The 21,334-nt window shown below is 44.3% G+C and overlaps 1 protein-coding gene across 1 annotated transcript; it reads left to right on the top strand.

Moving 5' to 3' along the window:
• The first annotated feature begins 33 nt into the window (after nucleotides 1-33).
• LOC135699984 (TNF receptor-associated factor 5-like) lies at nucleotides 34-21,240 on the top strand. The gene is made up of 4 exons (XM_065220328.1): nucleotides 34-147; nucleotides 19,415-20,112; nucleotides 20,177-20,573; nucleotides 20,634-21,240. The coding sequence occupies exons 1-4, from the start codon at nucleotides 64-66 to the stop codon at nucleotides 20,940-20,942; spliced, it is 1,488 nt and encodes a 495-aa protein (XP_065076400.1). The 5' UTR covers nucleotides 34-63; the 3' UTR covers nucleotides 20,943-21,240.
• The last annotated feature ends 94 nt before the right edge of the window (nucleotides 21,241-21,334 follow it).

Here is a 21,334-nt window from a genome sequence, read left to right as displayed (position 1 = left end):
GTTCTCACCCACCTATCGTGGTGGATATTGTTTTTCGTTTTTTCCTTTTTTAAACCCATACAAATGTCAGCCAAATCGACAACGGTCAAGTTTAACAAAGCGTCGTGCTATTACTGCAACGAGTGGTTCGAAAACAATGAAATCGAGGTAAGTTTTATCGGATTCGTGCAATTTTGTAGCCTATGTGGGTTGCGAAACGAAAGTGAAAATTATGACTGTGTTCTATATCAATGGCGACGGCGACGACTAACGTGTTATCAGTGGTTGTGGGTGTGTGTGTGTGTTTTGATAGTTGCGCTACGAAAAAAGGTAAACATTACTCACGCGGTTACGGTGGAATTTGAGCTGATAATGTGCAACTAACTACGCTTAGGTCAAAGCAAACAGGTGCGATAACGGTGGCGATGCCGAAAACGGTGCGTGACCAAACGGCGTTCGGTTACTGTGATTTATGTGAAAATACTCGTTTCAAGTAAAAAAGGTGATTATTCAATAGAAACTGGGACAATAGGAGAGTGATTTAAAGCCCATTCCTGTCAAATCTGAGCCATTAATCGAACAGAGTTGTCGCAACTATCTGACTGGCAGTTAACGTCAATGGTGATGTTACTGCCATATATCTGAAAAATCCACGTGATTCACCTTAAATGAAAGGCCACAGCACGCAACACACATTGTATTATTTAATTTCGATGAAGTTCAATCATTACAGTATTTACCTTTATGGGAGCCCGGAACCAAACATCCCAAGTAACACTGCAAGCTTTGTATGAGTTTTATAGGATTCTTCAAGCTTAAATCATGGTCTACGGAACGCTCACAAAACCAAAATTGCCCATCGAGTGCACTAAAGTCGATTTTTATAGATATTTTCATAATGTGTATACCAAACTTCTTAATAAATCATTTAACGATAATACCAACCGGTGGAAACGAACGATTTTAAATTGACTCACTACTTGACTAGCCTATTGGTCCCAAGCGAATCTATTAACGTACCCCATTCTAGTAGAAATTCTAGTACTACACAAGGGGTGGTCACTCTACACACTTAATTTGCGCCAAAATTTTTCTCAGTGTACCTCAGTGTGCCGCAGCTGTATCGGCAGTGCCATGAAGTAGAAGAAGTAATTGAACTGACTTTTGTTTGCTTGTGAATAATGCCTTGTTTGGCAACCCGGTATTTTAACAGCTCTTGTTTTTGTTTTGATTTTCAATGTTTTCAAAAACATCCATCTTCGGCGGTAGGCCGACCCCGCACAACGAGCGTCAATCATTAGTCAACCAGTCCTTCTGGGAGCCGGCGGAGGATTTGCACCGAATTTGTCACCGCCCGAGTATCATCCGTCGGAGAACTGGAAACCAACACCGGCTGGAACACACGTCGGACTGATGAAGGACGGACCGCTGATCCGAAACGGACCAGTCAACTTCATTCAACCCGCACAGCAACAGGGCGCAGTGATGATGGTCTACAGTCTCGATAACAACACAGCCAACAGATAAGCTGTTCAATCTGTCCTTCCTGTATGGAAATGTTGTCAGAATAAAGTTCCTGAAGACCAAAGAGGGTGCCGCCATGATCTAGATGGGAACGCCATCGCAGTCGAACCAGTCGAACGTACACCCTACGCACAATTCGATCAGCTTCAAGGTCTACAACGCCTCCAAGAACAATCACTTCCCAGGCCAGCAAAAATCACATTCTCCACTTCTTCAATACCCCACCCGTATGCCGTCCGAGGATCTGCTGCTGACTGCATTCACCCCCAAGGACTGCCGCCCGTCGCAAGTGTGAATGTTCCCGCTGATATCGGAAATTTCCTCCTCCTGATTGGTCGAGTGAACGCCATCATGAAGTGCTGGTGGTGTAGTAGCGGTGGCGATGAATGTATTCGAGCAGTTCGAATGGTCGGATGGTATAGTTTTTGTTTGGTTGACTTTCCGATTAAAACTCAAGCACGGCTTGTCGTGACCGGCCCGAGATTTCCAGCGTCGGCCACAGCTACACGAATAAGCGATTCAGCTCCCACGGCTGCGTCTGCTTCCTATACTGCTTCTGCTTTAGTTGCTGCTGCTGCTGTTCCTTCTGCTGGTCCGTCTCCTCTAAAATTCATTAAAAAAAAGACAGACCAGCAGCAGAATTGGAAGCAGCCGCAGCCGTGAGAGCTGCATCGCTAGTTCGTGTAGCCATGGCCAAAAACCTCGGTCAGGTCAAGATACCGCTGTCATCTGTTCTTCGTCTGGGAGGAAATGTGGATGCGACTGCCGTCACGGGTGTAACGATTTTGAGAATCCATGGCGAGACTTGGTGAAGATTCACGGTTGTTTTGAAAATAATTTGATTATATTGTGGCAACATCAATAACAAATTTTGACACATGCACACTGGCGCAGAAAAAGTTCAGTGTTGCCAGTAACTTTAAAGATCATAAAAATTGTAACCATGGGTGCCAAACAGCGTCAATGACGACGCCCGGGGGTGCCCAAGTTTGATTTTGGCACACTGTGTAGAGTGACCAACCCCTTGGTACTACACTATGTTTGTTTTGATTCGCTATGAAAGTTTGACAGATAAAATAAGGGGTTAGTTGATTTTCCTATGTTTCGAGGTGTGAATCGATTAGCTTGGGACCGAAGATAGCACAACAGCTGAGCCAAAAAGTTGAGCACATTTATTAGGGACCTTCTGGTCTTAGAGCTACCTATGGCATTACCCTTACCACAAACAAACAGACATAACTCTCACAATCACATTCATCGCAAATAATCTTTTAGTTGGGAATGTGCTTGCATTTGTCATGGTGGCGCCACTGAAGCATTGAGCAAGCCACCACATTTCGAACTTATCAGTGATGCCAGTTATTTTTCACGTCTAGTTAGTAGATGTCAGCTCTTGAAAATGATAAGTGGTCAAGGCATCCACTGGAGACACATACCACGTCTGACAAATACAGAAAAAAAAAGTTGTTGAATAGTACATCAAAACTGCTGCACATTAGTAATTCCGTTCCTAATATTACGTTGTACGATGTACACAGAATTCGAGAACAAATCATGTTGATGACTGTAATATTCTATCAATTTTTACCAGTTATTGATGTTCAATACTTCACCATGGATTGATGGAGTTTGGTAAACCTTCTTCAGCACTGCCTTCACGCTCTTTACTCCAGCCTCCCAAAGACCACCGAAATGTGGTGCATTTGGTGGGATCGTATTCCAGTCGATCTGCTTTGCTTGACAATACTAAAAAATCTTATTTTGGGTAGTTTCCTCCTTGAAGAGTCGATACAGATCCCGCAGCGCAGACCTGGCTCCGATGAAATTCGTTCCATTATCGCTGAACACTTTTTCCGGAAATCCTCGTCTGGACACAAAGCGCTGAAATGCAGCCAGAAACGAATCAGCAGACAAATCTTCCACAGCTTCCAAATGTATGGCCTTCGTTACCTTCACTGGAGTAGCCTTCCGCACTGACTGCTTGACATAAATCGGGCCCGCAAAATCAAGTCCGACTCTCTCGAAGGCTTTGGCCGGGGAAATGCGGTAGAACGGTAAATCTCCCATCTGTTGATCAATTGTAGTAGGTTTTGCCCTAAAGCAAGTGACACAGCCTCGTAACACCTTTCTGATTGTAGATCTCGCATTAATCAACCAGAACTGTTGTCTCATAGCATATTGAACGCTACTGCATCCGGCATGTAGGCTTTCTCGGTGGATATCAGCAATTAAACCACGAACTACGGGACTTTTGTCAGGTAATATCAGCTGATGTTTCACTTCAAATGGTAGTTGGGACTGGCTGATTCGACCGCCCACCCTCAGCAAATCATTGTCTAGAAACGGCCTCAAGTTGTTTAGACGATGATTGGATTCTCCCGACCTAATACACTCGATTTCTTTGGCAAACTCCTGGTGCTGAACAGCTCCTACGATCAAATTCGATGCCGTCCGAAGCTCCGATATGGTGAGGTGCGGAGATAGCAGCCGATCTTCCTTCTTCTTTCTAGCGTTTGTTATGAAGCGTAACAGGTATGCCACGATTCGTTGAGACTTTCTAAATGAATTAAACTTCGTCAACAATGGAAACTCGTCGTAGTTCATCACCGGTAATGCGGACAATTGATTTCTTAGCTCAGGAATTTCGCACTCATTCAGTGTAGCTATCTTCTCTTCCATGTAGTCGACGGTGCGTAAAAAGTGTGGTCCATTCCACCAAACATTGTTTCCAGCTTACTCCTTGGCAGATTGTCCTCGTGACACAGTATCCGCTGGATTCTGGTCAGTGCGAACGTATTTCCAAACAAAATGGCTGTTGGACGTAATCTTGGCAACTCTGTGCTGAACAAATACCTGTAGGCTGGTAAGTGGTCTGCGTAACCATGCCAGTACAACCTGACTATCGGACCAGAGGATTGTTGACTTGAAGTTCATCTCTAAAGCTTCTTCAACCTTAGTAACTAGTCTCGTTAGAAGAAGAGCTGCAAGTAACTCCTTTCTCGTAATAGTCAATGGCGTGATAGGTGCAATTTTAGACTTCGCACTGACCAATCTCATTGATGCTCTGCCATTTGACAAGATTGACCTGACATACACGCAAGCACCGTAGGCCTTTTGCGAGGCATCCGCAAACCCATGTAGCTCGTAGTAGACCGCTCCGCTTGATAGCACTTGACGTGGGATGCGAATTTGCTCAGAAGTCGGCAACGATGTCAAAAAGTTCTCCCACTGTTCCATGAGGATCTCGTCCAACGGATTGTCCCATTTCAGCTTGCTGATCCACACATTTTGCATTAGGATTTTAGCTACTACCACCACCGGAGAAATGAGACCGAGGGGATCAAAAATCTTGGCGATTTCAGACAAAACTTGTCTCTTTGTGGGTCTGGAGATTCTATTTGGAGACTGTGATCGAAACAAAAATTCGTCAGTTGATGGATTCCACATCAATCCCAATGTCTTGATGACCTCGTTGATTCCACTATCGCCTATTGAAACATATTGATCTTTGTCTTCACTAGGAATGGAGGACAGAAGCCTTTCATCGTTGGATGACCACTTATGGAGATGCATTCCACCGGACTGCAGTAAAGCTTTCAACTGGTCTCGAAGTTCACACACCTCTTGAAAGTCGTGGGAACCAAAAAGTGCATCGTCTATGTAGAAGTTCTTTTCTACTATTACTGAGGCGAGAGGGAACTTGTCTCGTTCATCCCGTGCTAATTGAAGAAGGGCCCGCGTTGCCAAGAAGGGGGCCGCCGTCGTACCATGTGTCACTGTCGTTAGCTCAAGAACACGCAATGGGTCCTGAGGGGACTTCCGCCAAAAAATACGCTGAAATTCAGTGAAGATGAGGTCCATCAAGATCTGACGAAACATTTTTGCTACATCTGCACTCAAAACGTATCGGAACTTTCGAAAACGGAGAATTATTGACAGCAAATCGCTCTGTACGGTGGATCCTGTCATCATGACGTCGTTTAGGGACAACCCGGAGACCTTTGCCGACGCATCAAAAACGACTCGGCATTTTGTCGTCGTGTTCGAAGGGAGCAGAACTGCGTGGTGGGGAAGGTACCACGTCTGCAATCCAGGTGGGTCATCGCATTCCTTCACCTCCCGACAGTGTCCGAGCTCCTCGTATTCGTCCAGGAAGGCATCATACTGGGCTTTCAAATCTGGATGGTGTTGTAACTTTGATTCGAGCATGTAAAATCTTCACAGGGCCATGGAACGAGAATTTGATAGCTGCGAAGCGATGTCCTTTAATGGAAGTTGTACGATATAACGACCACTATCCAAGGTTGCAAAGACTCATTTCAGCTAAAACAATGTTTTTCTAAATTAAGAAATAATTAGATGCCATGATCAAATTTTTAATTGGTAGGATACAAGAAGAGGTTGCAAAGAATGTGTTTGACATATTAAACCTGTTTATTTCACTTCATGAGAGTCACAATCAGCGATTTTTCACAAACTCACTCACTCACTCACTCCCCAACAAACAATCGTCTATAGAAGAAACTACTTCTTGGCCATTTTATTCAACTGCATGCTTAATAGTACTTGTACTATTTTTAATAATAACTTCTTGTTCAGGCTTTGTTCACACAAATCTGGAGAATTTATTCAACCACAACATTGAACTACTGGGGTTGTATAAGGTATGTCGAGAAGCTTTTATTCGACTTATATGAGTTGTAACAGAGTTTATACGATAAAATTTTTGATTATTCAGCGTTTATTAGACATCACTGCTTCCTTAATACTTCCTTAAACAAAGTGATGCTCTGTATACACTTGATTCTCATGTGAAGTAACGTTTAATTAGACATTATTATACATTTATTAAACGATTATTCAACTGTGGGAAAATTAACCCGAAAATAAGAGGACAGGGGACAGGGACAAGGGAAGGGTGTGTGTGTTTCTTAAGTGTATTGTATGTATTTCAATATTTCTGACGTGGCTCGCACCACACAGATATTAGAAAATTTATTAAATACTTATACATGCCGTTGTATGGGATTCGAACCATGTACCTTCCGATCACCAGCCGCTTGCCTTGTCATCTGAGCTATCCTAGAATTCATCATATGGGCAACTCAATAATCTATAAAAGCTTGCATGAAAGTAAATACCTATCAGCACTCCCGATCGCAACTCTAGCTCCTTCAAGGCCCTGTGGGAATGATTAATTCATTCATTGTTGTTTTAAATGCGACCAATGTTGCCTCTTCACATCTCCAAGTCGAAAGAAAGGATGCTCGATTATATTTTAAACTAGATCAATGCATTCATTATCGTGAGTCATGTGATCGATGATTACTATTTAAATTAATTATGTTCTACCCAAATAAAAAAAAGGGTTGAGCTTGGGATTGAACTCACGACCTTCTAATTGGAAAGCGGAAACGGTAACCACTACTCTACTGATTTCGCCTTGTTGTAAGACTGAATCAGTGTTATCGAATAATGAATCTAATACGTCGTTTATAAAACATTTACAAATCATGTGATTACAACATGGAAGCATAGTGGTATAAGAGCTATTATCAACACTATGAGTTACCTCTATGCTATTATGCTGACTGTATTCACCTTTATTCAGCAATATTGTAAAGTAATGCAATGAAATCTAATAAAGGAGCTGGAGAACATTTATTAGACGTCTAATAAAGCATGTTATTAAATCAATTGAAAACAGTCGAATTAAAGTGTCAATGTATGTACAAATTACTCTTATTCAGTTTGTTATTAGATCGAACTTCTTATTTTTTATTGTTGCCATACATCAACAGGCTGGCTGTAGCCCAAATGATGTTAATAATACTAATCATAATAATAATTGTAAAATTACATGTCAAATAATCACAGAAAGAAAAACAAAGCAACATGGTCAGAATGTAAAAAAACATAAATGGAAGTACGCTAATTTTCTCTGTCAGTCACTGCGGCCGGCGAAAACAGATGAGAATCTCCGACGAAGCGCATCACGTGTGAGGTGAAAGTCGAATACAGATGCGACTCTATTGAACACACGCTGTAGTCCGCAAATCGCACCATATGCCCCGTAGTTCGTGCGACGCAGTGGCAGTCTCAGCATGAGGTTGTTACGGAGTGGTCGGGGTTGCACGTTTAGGTCAATTTGCCTTAGGATAGCCTCACAATCTATTCGTCCCTGTAGAGTGTCGGCGATAATCAAAGCTCTGTTGGTGTCCCTTCTAATCCGGAGAGGTTCAAGGTTTATCAGTTGGCAGCGACTCTCGTAGCTGGGCAGCCGAAGCGGATCTCTCCAGGGCAGTCTACGAAGCGCAAAACGAAGAAAGCGACGTTGAACAGATTCGATTCTCTCGGTACCATTGTTGTAATTCGGATTCCAAACCGCAGAACAATACTCAAGCGTCGATCGTACGAGGGAGCAGTAAAGAGATTTTAAGCAGTAGACATCGGTGAAATTCTTAGCTATCCTGAAGATGAATCCTAAAGTCCTAGACGACTTATTGATGACATAAGAAATGTGTTGCCTGAATGTTAGCTGTGAATCCAACACCACACCCAGGTCTTTCACCTGATTCACGCGTTCGAGTGTCGTTCCAAGCAGGTCATAGCTGAATACAATCGGTTGCTTTTTTCGTGAGAACGTTATGGCAGAGCACTTTGCTGGGTTCACTACCATTCGATTTAAAGTACACCAACTGGCGAAGACATTAAGCTGATGTTGAAGATTGTGGCAGTCAGCGATCGAGCAAATTCGTAAAAATATTTTGAGGTCGTCTGCATATGCTAATGGAGGTCCTTCGATAACCAGGTTCACGTCGTTGAAGTAGAGTAGAAAAATCAACGGTCCCAGATGGCTTCCCTACGGTATACCTGATGTGGCAAAGAAGCTAGCTGATTTGCAATCTCCTAAAGCAACCATAAGTTGGCGACCAGTAAGATACGAACGGAACCAACTCAAGAGATTACCGCTCACCCCAAGACTGTCAAGTTTAGCAATCGCAATGTCATGATTCAACTTATCGAATGCCGCGGATAGATCGGTATATATAACGTCCGTCTGTACCCGTTCAGTCATACTATCGGTAATGTAGGATGTGAGGCATAGCAGATTGGTGGTTGTAGAGCGACCGCCAGTAAACCCTATAGTCGCTATATTCATAGTCTGGCGGATAGAATCTCGGGAACCAATTGAGCTGTCAAATAGCGGAACCAATCGAGCAAATCACGACCAACAACAGAAAAGAGCACATCAGCTATTGCGAATAAAACTTCGGAAACCCTTTTCTCGTGCCTCAAGGCTCGCCTACGCAAACTAATACCATCTTTGGGTTGGGGAAAGTTTCCTCTATCCGATGATGCCGGTAATTTGCGTTCGATTGGCAAGGAAAGAAAAATCAACGTTTTGTTTATAAAAGTTGATAGTACTTTTTCAATTCATGGCCTAAAATATATTGAATTGGTTCCGCTTTTTGATAGATCGAAATTCTATTCGCCAGACTATGAATATAGCGAGTATAGTAAACCCGTGTTGATCAGCACTCAGATACTGCTTGCTGTGAGAGAGCAACGGTTCCATAATAACAAGCTCGAATAGTTTCGAAACTGCACTCAGCGATGTAATTCCACGATAGTTATCCACGGCTCGTTTGCTTCCCTTTTTGTGGACAGGAAACATGTGTGCACATTTCCAGAAGGATGGAAATATACCACTGGAGAGAGACATCCGGAATAGACGGTGAAGTGGAGTTAACAAGCAAGCAATATGTTTCTTCAAAAACACGGACGGAACTCCATGGGGTCCAGGGTTGAAGGACGATTTGAGCTGCGTTGCAGCGTTAGAAATCATCTCAACGTTGACATCAATTGCACTCAGCGTTTGACCATTTAGTGGGATGTTCCTGGCTGCGAGGGAAACATGGTCGTCACTTAATCTCTCATCAGTGAACACACTGGCAAAATTGACAGAAAAAAGGCGACAAATATCCTGCGGAGTGGAAGCGACTTCACTGTTCAATTCCATTGACGATGGGAGGCCAGATTCTCTGCGTTGCTCGTTCACGTAGTTCCAGAAGGATTTCGGGTGAAGTTTAAGGTTACGCTGAATACCTCGTTGAAATCGCAGAAAGCATCGACGACTGGCTCGCGGATACTCGTGATTAAGCCTCACGTAGTGATGTTTCAGAGGAAGCGTGCGATACTTCGTAAATCTTCTCAATGCTGCTCTCTTGATCGACTTCAACCTACGCAGCTCAATCGTCTGCCAGGCAGGGTGAGAGTCTTTGCGTTGAATTCTTTTCGGGACGTGTCTGTCAATGACATATGCCAAGACATGAGAAAAAGTTTGCGCAGCGGCCTCAACGTCGTCATGATCGAGAATGTTCTCCCAGTCCATGTTTGACAACACATCTACAATGCTTCGATGGTCGGCCTTTCGAAAGTCATAAGAAACCGCAGCAGGAAGACTATCGAAATCACGAACGAGATTGTCCTCAACAGTGATAATCAGAGGAGGGTGGTGCGGAACAAGCTTAACTAGTGGACAAGGTGCTGTGGAAATGAACGGAGCATTGTCCTGAGTGCTCACGAAGCAGAGGTCCAAACTACGGTTGTTCTCGTTGACTACGTAGTTAATTTGAGAAAGCGTTGCTACGCTATAGTTATCGAGAAGGCCGATAGCTCCTGCATGAAATACAGAACGTTCTGGATCTGGATAGAGGAAGCCGCTATGGGATGGTCTCCACGAAACGCCTGCTAGGTTAAAGTCCCCAAAAATGAATAGCTCATCAATTGGAGTCGCTCTTTCCATTACTGTGAAGACTGATTGACAGTGAGTCTCGATGAGTTCAAGATCACGAACTCGATCTGGTGGCATATACAATGCGCACAAAAATAATGTGCGATCGCCCAGTTTAATGGCTGTCCAAACCTGTTCCACACTGTTCCACGATTCATTTTCGATTGCTCTCGCCTCCAATCCGGAACGGACAGCCACAAGAACGCCACCACCAGTAGATTTTCGGCTGTTGTTTGGATTCCGATCGCAGCGAAAAACCTCATAATCGGATCCGAACACCTGGCTGGAAAGCGTTCGCGAATCGAGCCACGTCTCGCATAGGACAATCACATCATAGCAACGATCCGATACAGCAAGCCGGTAGTCGTCAACATCAGAATTCATTCCGCCGGCGTTTTGGAAGAAAATCACGATGTCCTGCTTGCGGCTTACAATCGAACGTCTGTTCTCCCTAGAAATCACGGAAGCATCAGGCAGCGAATGAACATTAACAATACCATGCGGATACTCGCCATAGTGACTGGGTTGGAAGACCCCCTCTCCACATCCGACTACAGGTCCGGAACGACTATGGTGAGCGGCGGCAGCAAATGGCTGGACTGAGACGGAGGGATCAGGGGCTTCAACGAGGCTTTCTACGGCGCGTTCCGGGCTCCGAGGTACGAGAGTTGATTCGGCCGCATTCAAGGTGCTGAAATTTGGATCGGCATCAGACATCGTATTTGCGCTATTAATTATGTACTCGCCTGTTCTAGCAAGTTGGAAGACCCCCAATCCACATCTAAAATCAGGGCCAGGACGACTATGATGAACGCTGACAGGAATTAGCACGACTGAGTTAGAGGAACCGGGGGCTTCCATAAAGCTTTCCACGATGCGTCCCGGTTGCAAAGCAGATTGGTTCATCCAGAGTTCAGAAGACATCGAGCTTACTACGTCGTTTTCAGAAGGCGAGGTTGGATCGGATGGTTGCGTTAAGTATTCGCTGCTGGAAGCGGAAGGTGGCTCAGAGAAAGAAGGTTTTGGAACGTAACGATACTTGCCTGTAAGTACAGGCTGGAAGACCTCGTCACCGATTCCAAAACCAGGGCCAGGACGACTTCTGATGATTAGATCTACAAAAAGCTCGACTGGTTCGGAGGGATCAGAGGCTTCCGAAGCGCTGTGTTGTTGCGTCCCAGATCCGCCCAACAGCACGTTAGTAATTGAAAAGGAAGTATCCTGGAACTGGTGTCACTGTGCTGGACCAATACGGGTGATTTTGGTCACCTTCTTTGACCGGGAATCATCGAACTCACGGAACTGAATGCCCTCCGGCCACGAATCGCAGGAAAGGGCAACTTCTGGCGTTGAATTGGGAAGACATTTAACACTTTTACAGCTTTTAATAAGGAAATTAATCATATCAGAGCAAACGGCGGAATAAAAGCGCATCTATCGATCTCAATGAGCTTTTTTCAGCACATAATTCGACATCCTGTTTTATTCAGCATTGTACACTGTTATACAGCATTTATTCAATGTGGATGCTTATTTGTGACTTTGAATTGTTTGTTGGGTCACTCACTCAGCGATCAGCAAATCGCTGATTGTGACTCATAGAAAGCAAAATTTACAGGTTTTATGTTTCCAACGCATACGTTGTAACCTCTTCTTGTAAGTTACATGCATGCCATCATACCATCTTTTGGTTTTATTATTCCGAAAAACATTATTTTAGCTTAAATGAGTCTTTGCAACCTGGCCACTATCATCTCGGCGATAGGTTGAAGCAAAATGTGCCTCACATTGCTCCTCCTCGCATGATGGAACAGTCTCTGGTGACACGCTTTCCACCTCCCAAAACTTCTGCATAAGCTCCTCCACTGGATCCACACGAACTGCGCATGCATGTATCGCAAGATTGGAAGAGGAATCCAGGAACAGCTTTCCACCCACCAACCATCCCAGTTGGGAATCGTGAAGTCTAGGGAGATTGTCATTGATTTTCAAACACCCTGGTTTCATGAGATCGTAAAACCAGTCCATTCCAATAAGCAAATCAACTTGGCTAGGCTCATGGAAGGATGGGTCGGCCAGTTTTAGACCTGGAGGAAGTTCCCAATTTTCCAAATTTATCTTAACCGACGAAACGTGACCCGTGATTTTTGGCGAAACCAAACAATTCAAAGCGAAGGAGAAATCATTGCATCTAGAGTGGACGTTTACGGTACATTTTTGTCTAACTGTTGACCTTACACCACCTATGCCTGTTATCGGAATGCCTACTTCTTCCACATGAATACCAAGAGTGGTAACAAATGATTGGGAGATAAAACTCACCTGGGATCCACAGTCTAGCAGGGCTTTGCACACACGAGGGCGTTGCCGTTGGTCAGAAACATCGACAAGGGCAGTGAGCAACACCACCTGACTCGCTGGATTCATCGGGTGTTTGGAGTGTGCTGCAGTTACTGACGGCTGACTTGTAGGTTTCGCGCTGGATTCTGCTGCCTCGTTCGGAAAATGAACTGAAATAGCAGGATTCAACTTCACTTCGCTACCTTCCTCTGAAGACTTCGGTGGACTGGCACGGCTCTCAAAATGAAGCAATGTGTGGTGTCTTTTGTTGCATCTGGAGCACGACTTCTTCGATGGACAGTTCTTCACGCTGTGTCCCCGCCTCAAGCAGTTGAAGCAGACACCTTGTTCCTTGATCCATGAAAGTCGGCCACTTACAGTAAGACTGTTGAACGACGAACACTTGAATATCGGATGGGTTTCTCCGCACATGTTACATTGCTGATCCGTGGTTGCAGCGTTGGCTCTTGGAGTGGCCTGTTTTCCTGTAGGCGGCTTTACAGTTGTTCGCTGTGATCTAGATTCCTCGTTAAAACTGTGACATCTCTCCAAAACTGAGACACGATCCTTCAAAAACTGGATTGTATTCTCGTAAGTGGGAAGCTCACCTCTTCGTATTGTAGACTCCCACAGTTTCTACGTTGTAGTATCCAGGACTCGGGCGATCAAGTGCACGACGATAGGTTCCGAAATTCCAGTGAATTCTTGGTTAAGAAATTTAAGATTCTCCACATGACCACTGATAGTCTCGACCAGCGCCCTCAGCTCAGAAAAATCCTCCTTCGACAATTTTGTCACTCCTAGTAAGCCGGCGATATGTATATCGATCATGCGCCGCTTATCCTCGAACCGTTCATTCAGCAGTTGCCAGGCATGGTCGTAATTTCCATCGCTGATTGTCTTGACGTCTATTAGTCCTGCAGCGTCACCAACGAGAGCCTTCTCGAGGTGATATAACTTGATCCTTGGTGCTTCGTTGGTGCGATCCACAGCGTCCCGGAACATTATCTTGAACTTTTCCCAGCTCTCGTATATCCCGTCAAACGTGGGAATGGCACGAGGTAGGGACTGCTGGATAACAATGGGTTGCTGATTCACGGCCAATGGGATGGCTTGTTGCTCATGAAATAGCGGAGGTGAGGTTAAATTCCCGAGCCAAGTTTCGAGAATGGTCGACACCTGCTCGTGCAAAGTTTCGAAATTCAGGAACTTCACGTCTTGTTCTCCTCGCTTGTTCAGTGGTACACTCGCCATTATTTGCTGGTGATATTGGTGATACTCGGTGTAGGAAATTTCTACCTTCTTTATGTAGACCTTTACTTGAGCAGGTGTGAGCTCAGTTCGGTCCACATCAGCTTCATTCAAGATGTTTTTGATGCGCGTCACATTGCCTTGGCGATTGGCTCGCATATGGATCAGCATGCTCAATTCCGCTTCTGATTCTTCACTGTCATTTTTTGACAACTTCTGTTGTGTTCTTTTTGTTGACAGTTTCACACTTCACTATTCACTCAATATTGTTCAGTTCTCAATTTTAACAGCGGTTTTTCACAGTTTTTGTACTTTCACTCAGTTCTTTCTATCTTCTCCGTGCTTACTCCGATCCCGAACCATCCATTCCGCATCCAGATACTCGAAACGTTGAAGATCCGGCTCGAAGGACCAAATATGATCGAGCTACGGTGGACTGTACTGCACTGGTCGGTTGATGGTACTCGCATTCCCTTCGGGAACCAAGCCAGGTGGGAGCAGCAACCCTCGCGTTCCTTCCCAGGAGGGCAGCTGGCCCGAACACCTAGACTTGGCTTTACTCGGATAGCTACGACGTGGTTGGATTGGACTAGCCCGCTTGGCTAGCAACAACCTTTGCAATAACTCGCTGAGCCTTGAAAAAGGCTGAAAGTTCTAAAACTCTTATTGTTATGATATGGAGTGTTGGATTGGACGTTCGGAGATCGGATGCAAAGCGCGGGAGAAGTTCACTTTTCACACTGATTTATTTTCCTTCTCTACATATTTTTAATGTTAATGTTCTCTCTTCAACTGCTAAATTTATACTGGAATGCACCGCAGTGGACACATTCCTTTTTATGCTGTTGTTGCTCTCCTCTACTTCGATGTGCACCGTACGGTGAAATTAATCGCGATACCGCAGATGCTCTCTGTTCTGCTTCCTGGATGGGCTTCTTTGCACTTGCTTGGTGCGACACAGTCGACGGTTGAACAAAAAGTTGCGTCCTCTCACAGTTGTACCCTTGCTTTTATGCTATCATATCATTCTCGCTCACTTTGCAAAAGAGGCGGGCGTTCTCTCACAGTTGTACCCCTGCTATTATGCTCCCAGTCTCGCTCACTTTGCAAGAGGGGCGGGCGTTAGTAATACATTTCCTGCTCACTGCTAGACACTGCTTCTTCTTCAGTTCGGCTGTGGGTGAACTGAACACAAACAAAAGACATAGCTTCTGAGAATTTTTCCTACGGATCCGTATTTCTGCAGAAGTCAATCAATTCTATAGATCTTCGGAAAATTTCGTAGAACCGACATAACTGACTTCCATCTGTTTTGTTTTTATTCAACACAGCTGACGCGGGAAAAGTAACTAGCGAAAAAATTACATGCACGAGTTGCAAAACATTGCTTGGGAATGTGGATGAAAGATGGTGCTAGTGCGCATGCAAAATACGCTTGATGATATTTTTGAAGAATTTTCTTCTTTACATTACCCCGCATACCATCAGCAAAACAATTCTGAGCTTTCCGTCCGTTTTCTTCGATCGACGCAGGGGATAAAGTTTCTGCTTTTCTTCTCGCATTTGAACACAACTTTGAGAGGGTTTGCATACCGAACAGGAATCTATTTCGAGCACTTCATCCTACTCAGATGACACCGTCTTCAGGAACTTTCCAAATATTTTACGGCATAGTACTCCTTAGTTCTGCGGACCGTCCTCTAGTTCTTTTTGTGGAACGAAAACTGACAGAGCGGAACTGGATACCACAGATTTAGAATTCTAGAGATCAGTCAAAAACCATTCCGTTGCCAATGGCGTTGCTAATAAGGGGTGCCAAAGGTTCCTGGCTCTCTCCAGAATGATCCAGGCCATTTCCAGTTTTTTTTTGTGATTCTAATTCCAATAATTAAAATTATATAAATCTTCTAAAAATTCTGGAGGGGGGCTAGATCATTCTGGAGAAGACCAGGCGGCACCCTTATTAGCATCGCCAATGTCCGTTGTCCGCTGGAGCAAACCAATAATAATCTGAATATTCAATAGTGAGCATTCATAATGCTTCTTTCGTAAATTTTTTGTAGCTCATTGCCTATCCATATAAACCACCAATTCTATCAGATGGAGAGACTCTAGTTCTACACAATCGTTGTTTTGATTTACTTGGGTGAGTTTTCATTCTCAAAAAAATTGCGAAAGAAGGCATTGATTATAATTGCGATATTAAATAGCCCTTACGAAAGAAACGAACTCTGTTGCCAGCTAGATTGAATTCACTCCCACATAGACACTCTCGAATATCTGGATTCAATCGCGTATTCTCCTCGATGGAGCTTAATAGTACGTTCAGACTACAGAGTTATAACATGTTATAAGCGTTATCTTGATGGTGGTCTCTGTGTTGCAATTATTTGACAACCGTTATAACATGTTATAACTCTCCAGTCTGAACAAGGCATGAACAATGAACAGAAGAGTAATGACAAGTGAGCACCCATCGTTCGCTATCTGAAACATGGTTTACTCGCATTTGTACTTTTCATTTAGCGAACGGCATCCACTAACTGAGAGTGGAGAGTAGGCTGTGCGTGCGTACGGACGTGACGTTTGTTTTCTCTGTCGTGTTTGAAAGTTTGGGAAAATTAATAATTTATGAGTGACAGTTTGTCTTGTAATTGGAGCACATTTTTCGTTATTCGAAGTTCCAGTGATTACCTGTGATTGACTGTTTAAATGAAATGGCGTCGTTCAGTGTTGTATTTACACTTGGGTGCTGATCCGGTCAAGAACTACCATAGATGGACCTGGATTCGATTGTCCGGTTCTGTATCGCCACCAAAACCGAACTTCAAGATGTTGGCCAATCAACAGTAACGGACGATCATTGGATCTCAGCGAGTGCAGGAGCTACAAGCTCTACGTCCTGTAATATTCCCCAGCTCGTTCCTTTAACCGCTGTCAAGCCACCAAACCCTCAACGTCCCATCGTTCGGTGCGATCGTGTTATGCCAAGGAAGGACTTAATTCAAGTTTCTCAAGTGCCAGAAGCTAGCAGCTGACAAACGTCAAATGGAAACCGGGACTTTGGTTAACATTGGAGGCATTTGATGACGGAATGATCCAACATCCCAGTGATTTCTCGTGGAAGCGCAGAGGACTTCTCGGTTTCCTTCACAACGAGTATCACGTCAACACAGTCCTTTCCATTCCCTATTTGTCCTGCATCCGGACACGGCCAGCGCTGGTATCAACCGGTCAGCACTCGTGTTTATTTCAGTTACCAAGGGACGTATTTTGTGATTAGCCCCGGTCCCTTTTAAATTTTCTCACTATTTATGAATAGCCCTTATATCTAGATAGAGCTGGAATTAGGGCCTAACAGCTTTTGTAAACAACGACTTCTATTAATGATTTCTATAAATTCAAGTCATTGTCATTGTCATTGTTTACAAAAGCTGCTACGCCCTAATTCCTGTTCTATCTAGATATTTGAAATGACGTTTCACATTCATCTAGTGATGTCCAATTTATATCCGAATCGATTAACGAACCGAGGGGTATCATCCCGGCCAGCACTGGTATTGCTAAATATTTGATCTCCAGTTTTTACACATTGAGGATGAATGCACAGAGAACAGACATTGAGGCTCGAACAAAATTTCTCTAAAAACTTGTTTAAAGATTCCTATTTGACTTAAGCGCCACTAACGGCGACTTCCCCACTTAAAACCACTATGAGACAACATGATGGCGCTGGCGTTGCAAAACTTACACTAGACACTAAGTGCTGGTAGCATCAAGTGGCAATTTTCAACAGATAATTTATCGATACTAGCGCCAAATTGGTCGAAAGTGGAAAATTTATAGAGGAAATCAGGAGATGCTAGCGGTACGTAACGGCGACGTTTCCACTTAACTTTACACAAGTTTCTGATCGAACTTGGACGTCTGTTCTCTGTGATGAATGTTAGTCCCAAACATCACCTGTTATTTCTCTGTGTACCTAATTGCAGCTGATCTGACAATAACAAAACAGCAACCGTGGGCGGTCAATCATGCAAACGGCATCCACTAACTGATTTGCATTGCATATGTCAAACCAGTTGTCCAGAGCTTCTTCTTCTTCTTTCATTTATTTAACGTCACACATACCTTTTATGCATTCTTATAGGACCTATGTAGTTTGTCTTATGGAATGTATAAGGCTGATGTTTTGGCAAAAATGTATAAGTGAAACACATGGATAGAATAATTGATTTTCGTTTCGTGTATAATTCAACTGAAACTTGATTGATCGCAGTAAGCCGCACTTGAAAGCTGACGTGTTTTTTCTTTTGCTGCGTATTTTTCGTAAGCGAATTAAACACGTTTTGGCTTTAAATTTGTTAAATTTTTGTTGTGTACTGAAATTTAGTTTCAAGTGTTCGTAAAGTTATAATTTAGTGATATATCGTGTTTTGCCTGAATTTGCCTTGAGTGGCTCGGTTGACCTTGAAGCTAACCTCCAAAATATACGATACAGCTTCAGTGTAGATTTTCATTGCCTCCCGGGAGCCCGGTTCTCCGAGTTCGGATGCTACACTTTCGGCGTGAAGTTCTATTGAGAGATCAGTCCGGTTGGTGAATTAGCCCGGGAGCGTGTTGATAATGTGTCCATCGCGAGTTTTGGTGGGGATTCGGTGGCCGACTTTGCCGTGAATCTGCAAGTTTTCCGCATGCAAAAGTGCTCGGCTGCTGGTCTCTTGCCGGTGTTGGAGATTGCGAGCAATATGAAAGATGCCTCGCTGGATACGTCGAAGACTGGACGTGTGGCAGTTGGTGGCCGTGAACTGTTCCTGGGGAAAGCACTAGACCTCCCAGATGACCATGGCAATGCAAGAAAATTTGTGTTCGTTAAAGGAAGTATTATGACAAAGGTGCATCACGAAATGAGATGCATAGCTTAGAGAAAATCAAAATTACGGAACCCATGGATTGGAGGACAAATAAACATGGTGAGAACAGTCCAAATACATTTAACAATAAAAAATAAACATAAACTACACACGTGCCAGGTTTGAAAAGAATATTTTCGAACCTGGAAGCGTGTATGTAATAACAATATCCATTTGATAACAGTGATGCATACATGCGGGGCTTATTGTAAGTGAAAGTAACCTCGGAATGGGCGTGACTCTCCAGACATTCTGAAATGGGTTGCTGGATCACTTTCTAACTCCCGGACTAAAGCTATCTACAATGACCATAAATGCGACATTGTAGAGAGAGTTCCTCCATAATGACACTGCCGACCAGTGGGGGTTAGAAGAAATACACACACACACATACGTATCATTCAACTGAAACTGGTTCCAGTTAGCTGACTTTCAGTTAAAAGACATTATTTCAGGTAAAGGTCTTTCACATACCGAACGTTTGGAAAAGCCATGCTTTTCCCCGCGAAAAATCCTCCATTTCAAGTACCGCGCATGCGAGTGCGTGTGCCGCAGCGATAAGATATCATTTCCAAACTAACCTGTTGACTTTTACAACGCCCAATTCCAGCCACACATAGCCGCCTGCGGTCAGGTACTGCAGAAGTGCTCGAACGGCTGCGGAGTGTATGTCGCCCTGAAGGACATGGATCGCCATCTGAACCGTTGTCCGGCCGGATTTGGTGAACAGCTGCCCGCCAATCAGGAGAAGACCCTCGAGCTGGAGCAGGAAATCATCGCCCTGAGGGGAACGTTGAATGACGAAATTCGGCAGCGCTTGGCTTTGATTACGGACATCGGCCAGCTGAAGAAGCGAACGCAGCTGGGCGATGAGTGGACGGCGAAGGTCGGGGACGTGCTGAACAAGTTGAAGAAGGTCATCAACGAGGAAACGGACAGCCGGTGCGTGGATGTCGAACGATGCAAGGTGGATATCAATGGGTTGATGAAACAGTTCGAGCGAATAGAAGCTTGGCGCCTGGAGTTGACTACAAGGTTCAACCAGATCGAAGGGCAGCTGAAGAAGGAGGTTGAGGTGGATGGGGATGGTGGGAAACCGAAGGATGCGAAGATGGTGATGATCGAGAGTCGGCTGAACTATTTGCAGTCAGAGGTGGAGAATTTGCGGCTGGCGCAGAAGCCGCCGCAGCAAATTCAAGCGGCGCAGTCAAACGGATCGACGGGAAGAAACAGTGCAGCTATTGGGGAGCTTGAGAGTAAGATGGAAACGGTGGACTTGGTTCTGGAGGATCATCACAGCTCGATTCGGTAAGTTTGGTTGATACATTGGGGGAGTTTCAAAAGTTCTTACTTACCTGTGGGTCACTTGCAGCATATTCCAGGAACAGGTTAAGAAGCAGATGTTCGAGTTGCGGGGCGAGATGGATCCGATGCGGTTGGTGATCCAGGAGCAGCTGGACAAGCAAGCCAAGCTGGACTACGAGCTGAAGAGCGTCCTGAACACTGTCAACGAAACGGAAGATGCGAGTGAGAAGACGCAGAAAACGCTGGAGAAGTACCGTCGGGAAACTTACTACACGAAGCAGAGCTTGGACGATTTGCAGGTGCACCTGCAGCACCAGGATAAGCTGGTGGTGATCCAGAACACCCAAGGGCATCTGATTTGGCGTATCGATCAGTTCGATAAGCGCTTCAAAGAGTCGCAGCAGAGCGAGTTCATGATGAAGAGTCCAATGTTTAGCAACAAACCGTTCGGCTATACTCTGAGGGTGAGTTCAATCCTGATGCGTGATGGATATTTTGTTTATATTTTTTTTCCGGTTTGACAGCTGGAGGCCAGTCTCAATGGGGTCGGTACGTGGCGGGGGCGCAATATGATCGTGGGACTGGTCGTGGTAGGCGGCTACTACGACAACCTGCTGGAGTGGCCGTGCGTACTGAGTGGGATGATAGCGCTTCGGGATCAGCCACAGGATCGCTCTAAAGCAGCGGTCGATTATAGCCGATCCATTCTGGCTCGGAGAAAGCATCAGAACTACGAGAAGAATCAGTACATTCACATTCCGCACCAGGTGCTGCGATCGGAGCACTACATCAGGGACGACGCCATATTTGTGGAGGTTCGGATCGATCAATAGCAGGCCGTGCCACTGGAATGTTTGTTTTTATTTAGCTTCATAAGTAAAGTTTTGTTTTTTTTTTATTTGTGTTTGTGTTGTCAATTTGTGTACGTGTTTAAAATTTGGAATATATTAACTTGTAAGTTAGAATTTTACTAATATTAAAGAGCAATATTTTGATCCTTGTCGGTAGTACAGGTGGATTGATTCTCTGGGAGAGTAGCTGCATCGTGTTTTGTTTTTGTTTTGGTGTTTACATTCATATTTAAGGTGTAGATCCGTAGAGGAAATAAAGCTTTAGAGTTGTGTATAAGTATAGGTATCTGTGTTTCGTTTTCTAACAATCCATTATGAAGTCGTGTTGTTGCGGAGCTAGAGGAAGTGACATTTGAGACGTTCGAGCCTACTTC

This window comes from Ochlerotatus camptorhynchus, unplaced genomic scaffold (assembly GCF_037179485.1).
Source record: "Ochlerotatus camptorhynchus isolate MF236.1 unplaced genomic scaffold, CSIRO-AGI_Acam_v1.1 ptg000124l, whole genome shotgun sequence".
NCBI classification, from domain to species: Eukaryota; Metazoa; Arthropoda; class Insecta; order Diptera; family Culicidae; genus Ochlerotatus; species Ochlerotatus camptorhynchus.
Note: the sequence above shows the minus strand (reverse complement) of the source record. Positions and strands in the feature narration are given on the sequence as shown.

What these genes read in the sequence shown, in the direction of transcription:
- LOC135699984 (XM_065220328.1), top strand. Translation starts at nt 64, where the DNA reads ATGTCAGCCAAATCGACAACGGTCAAGTTTAACAAAGCGTCGTGCTAT. An exon ending in TCGAAAACAATGAAATCGAG is followed by an intron (nt 148 to 19,414) that starts GTAAGTTTTATC and finishes GCCCAATTCCAG; the next exon opens with CCACACATAGCCGCCTGCGG. An exon ending in GATCATCACAGCTCGATTCG is followed by an intron (nt 20,113 to 20,176) that starts GTAAGTTTGGTT and finishes GGTCACTTGCAG; the next exon opens with CATATTCCAGGAACAGGTTA.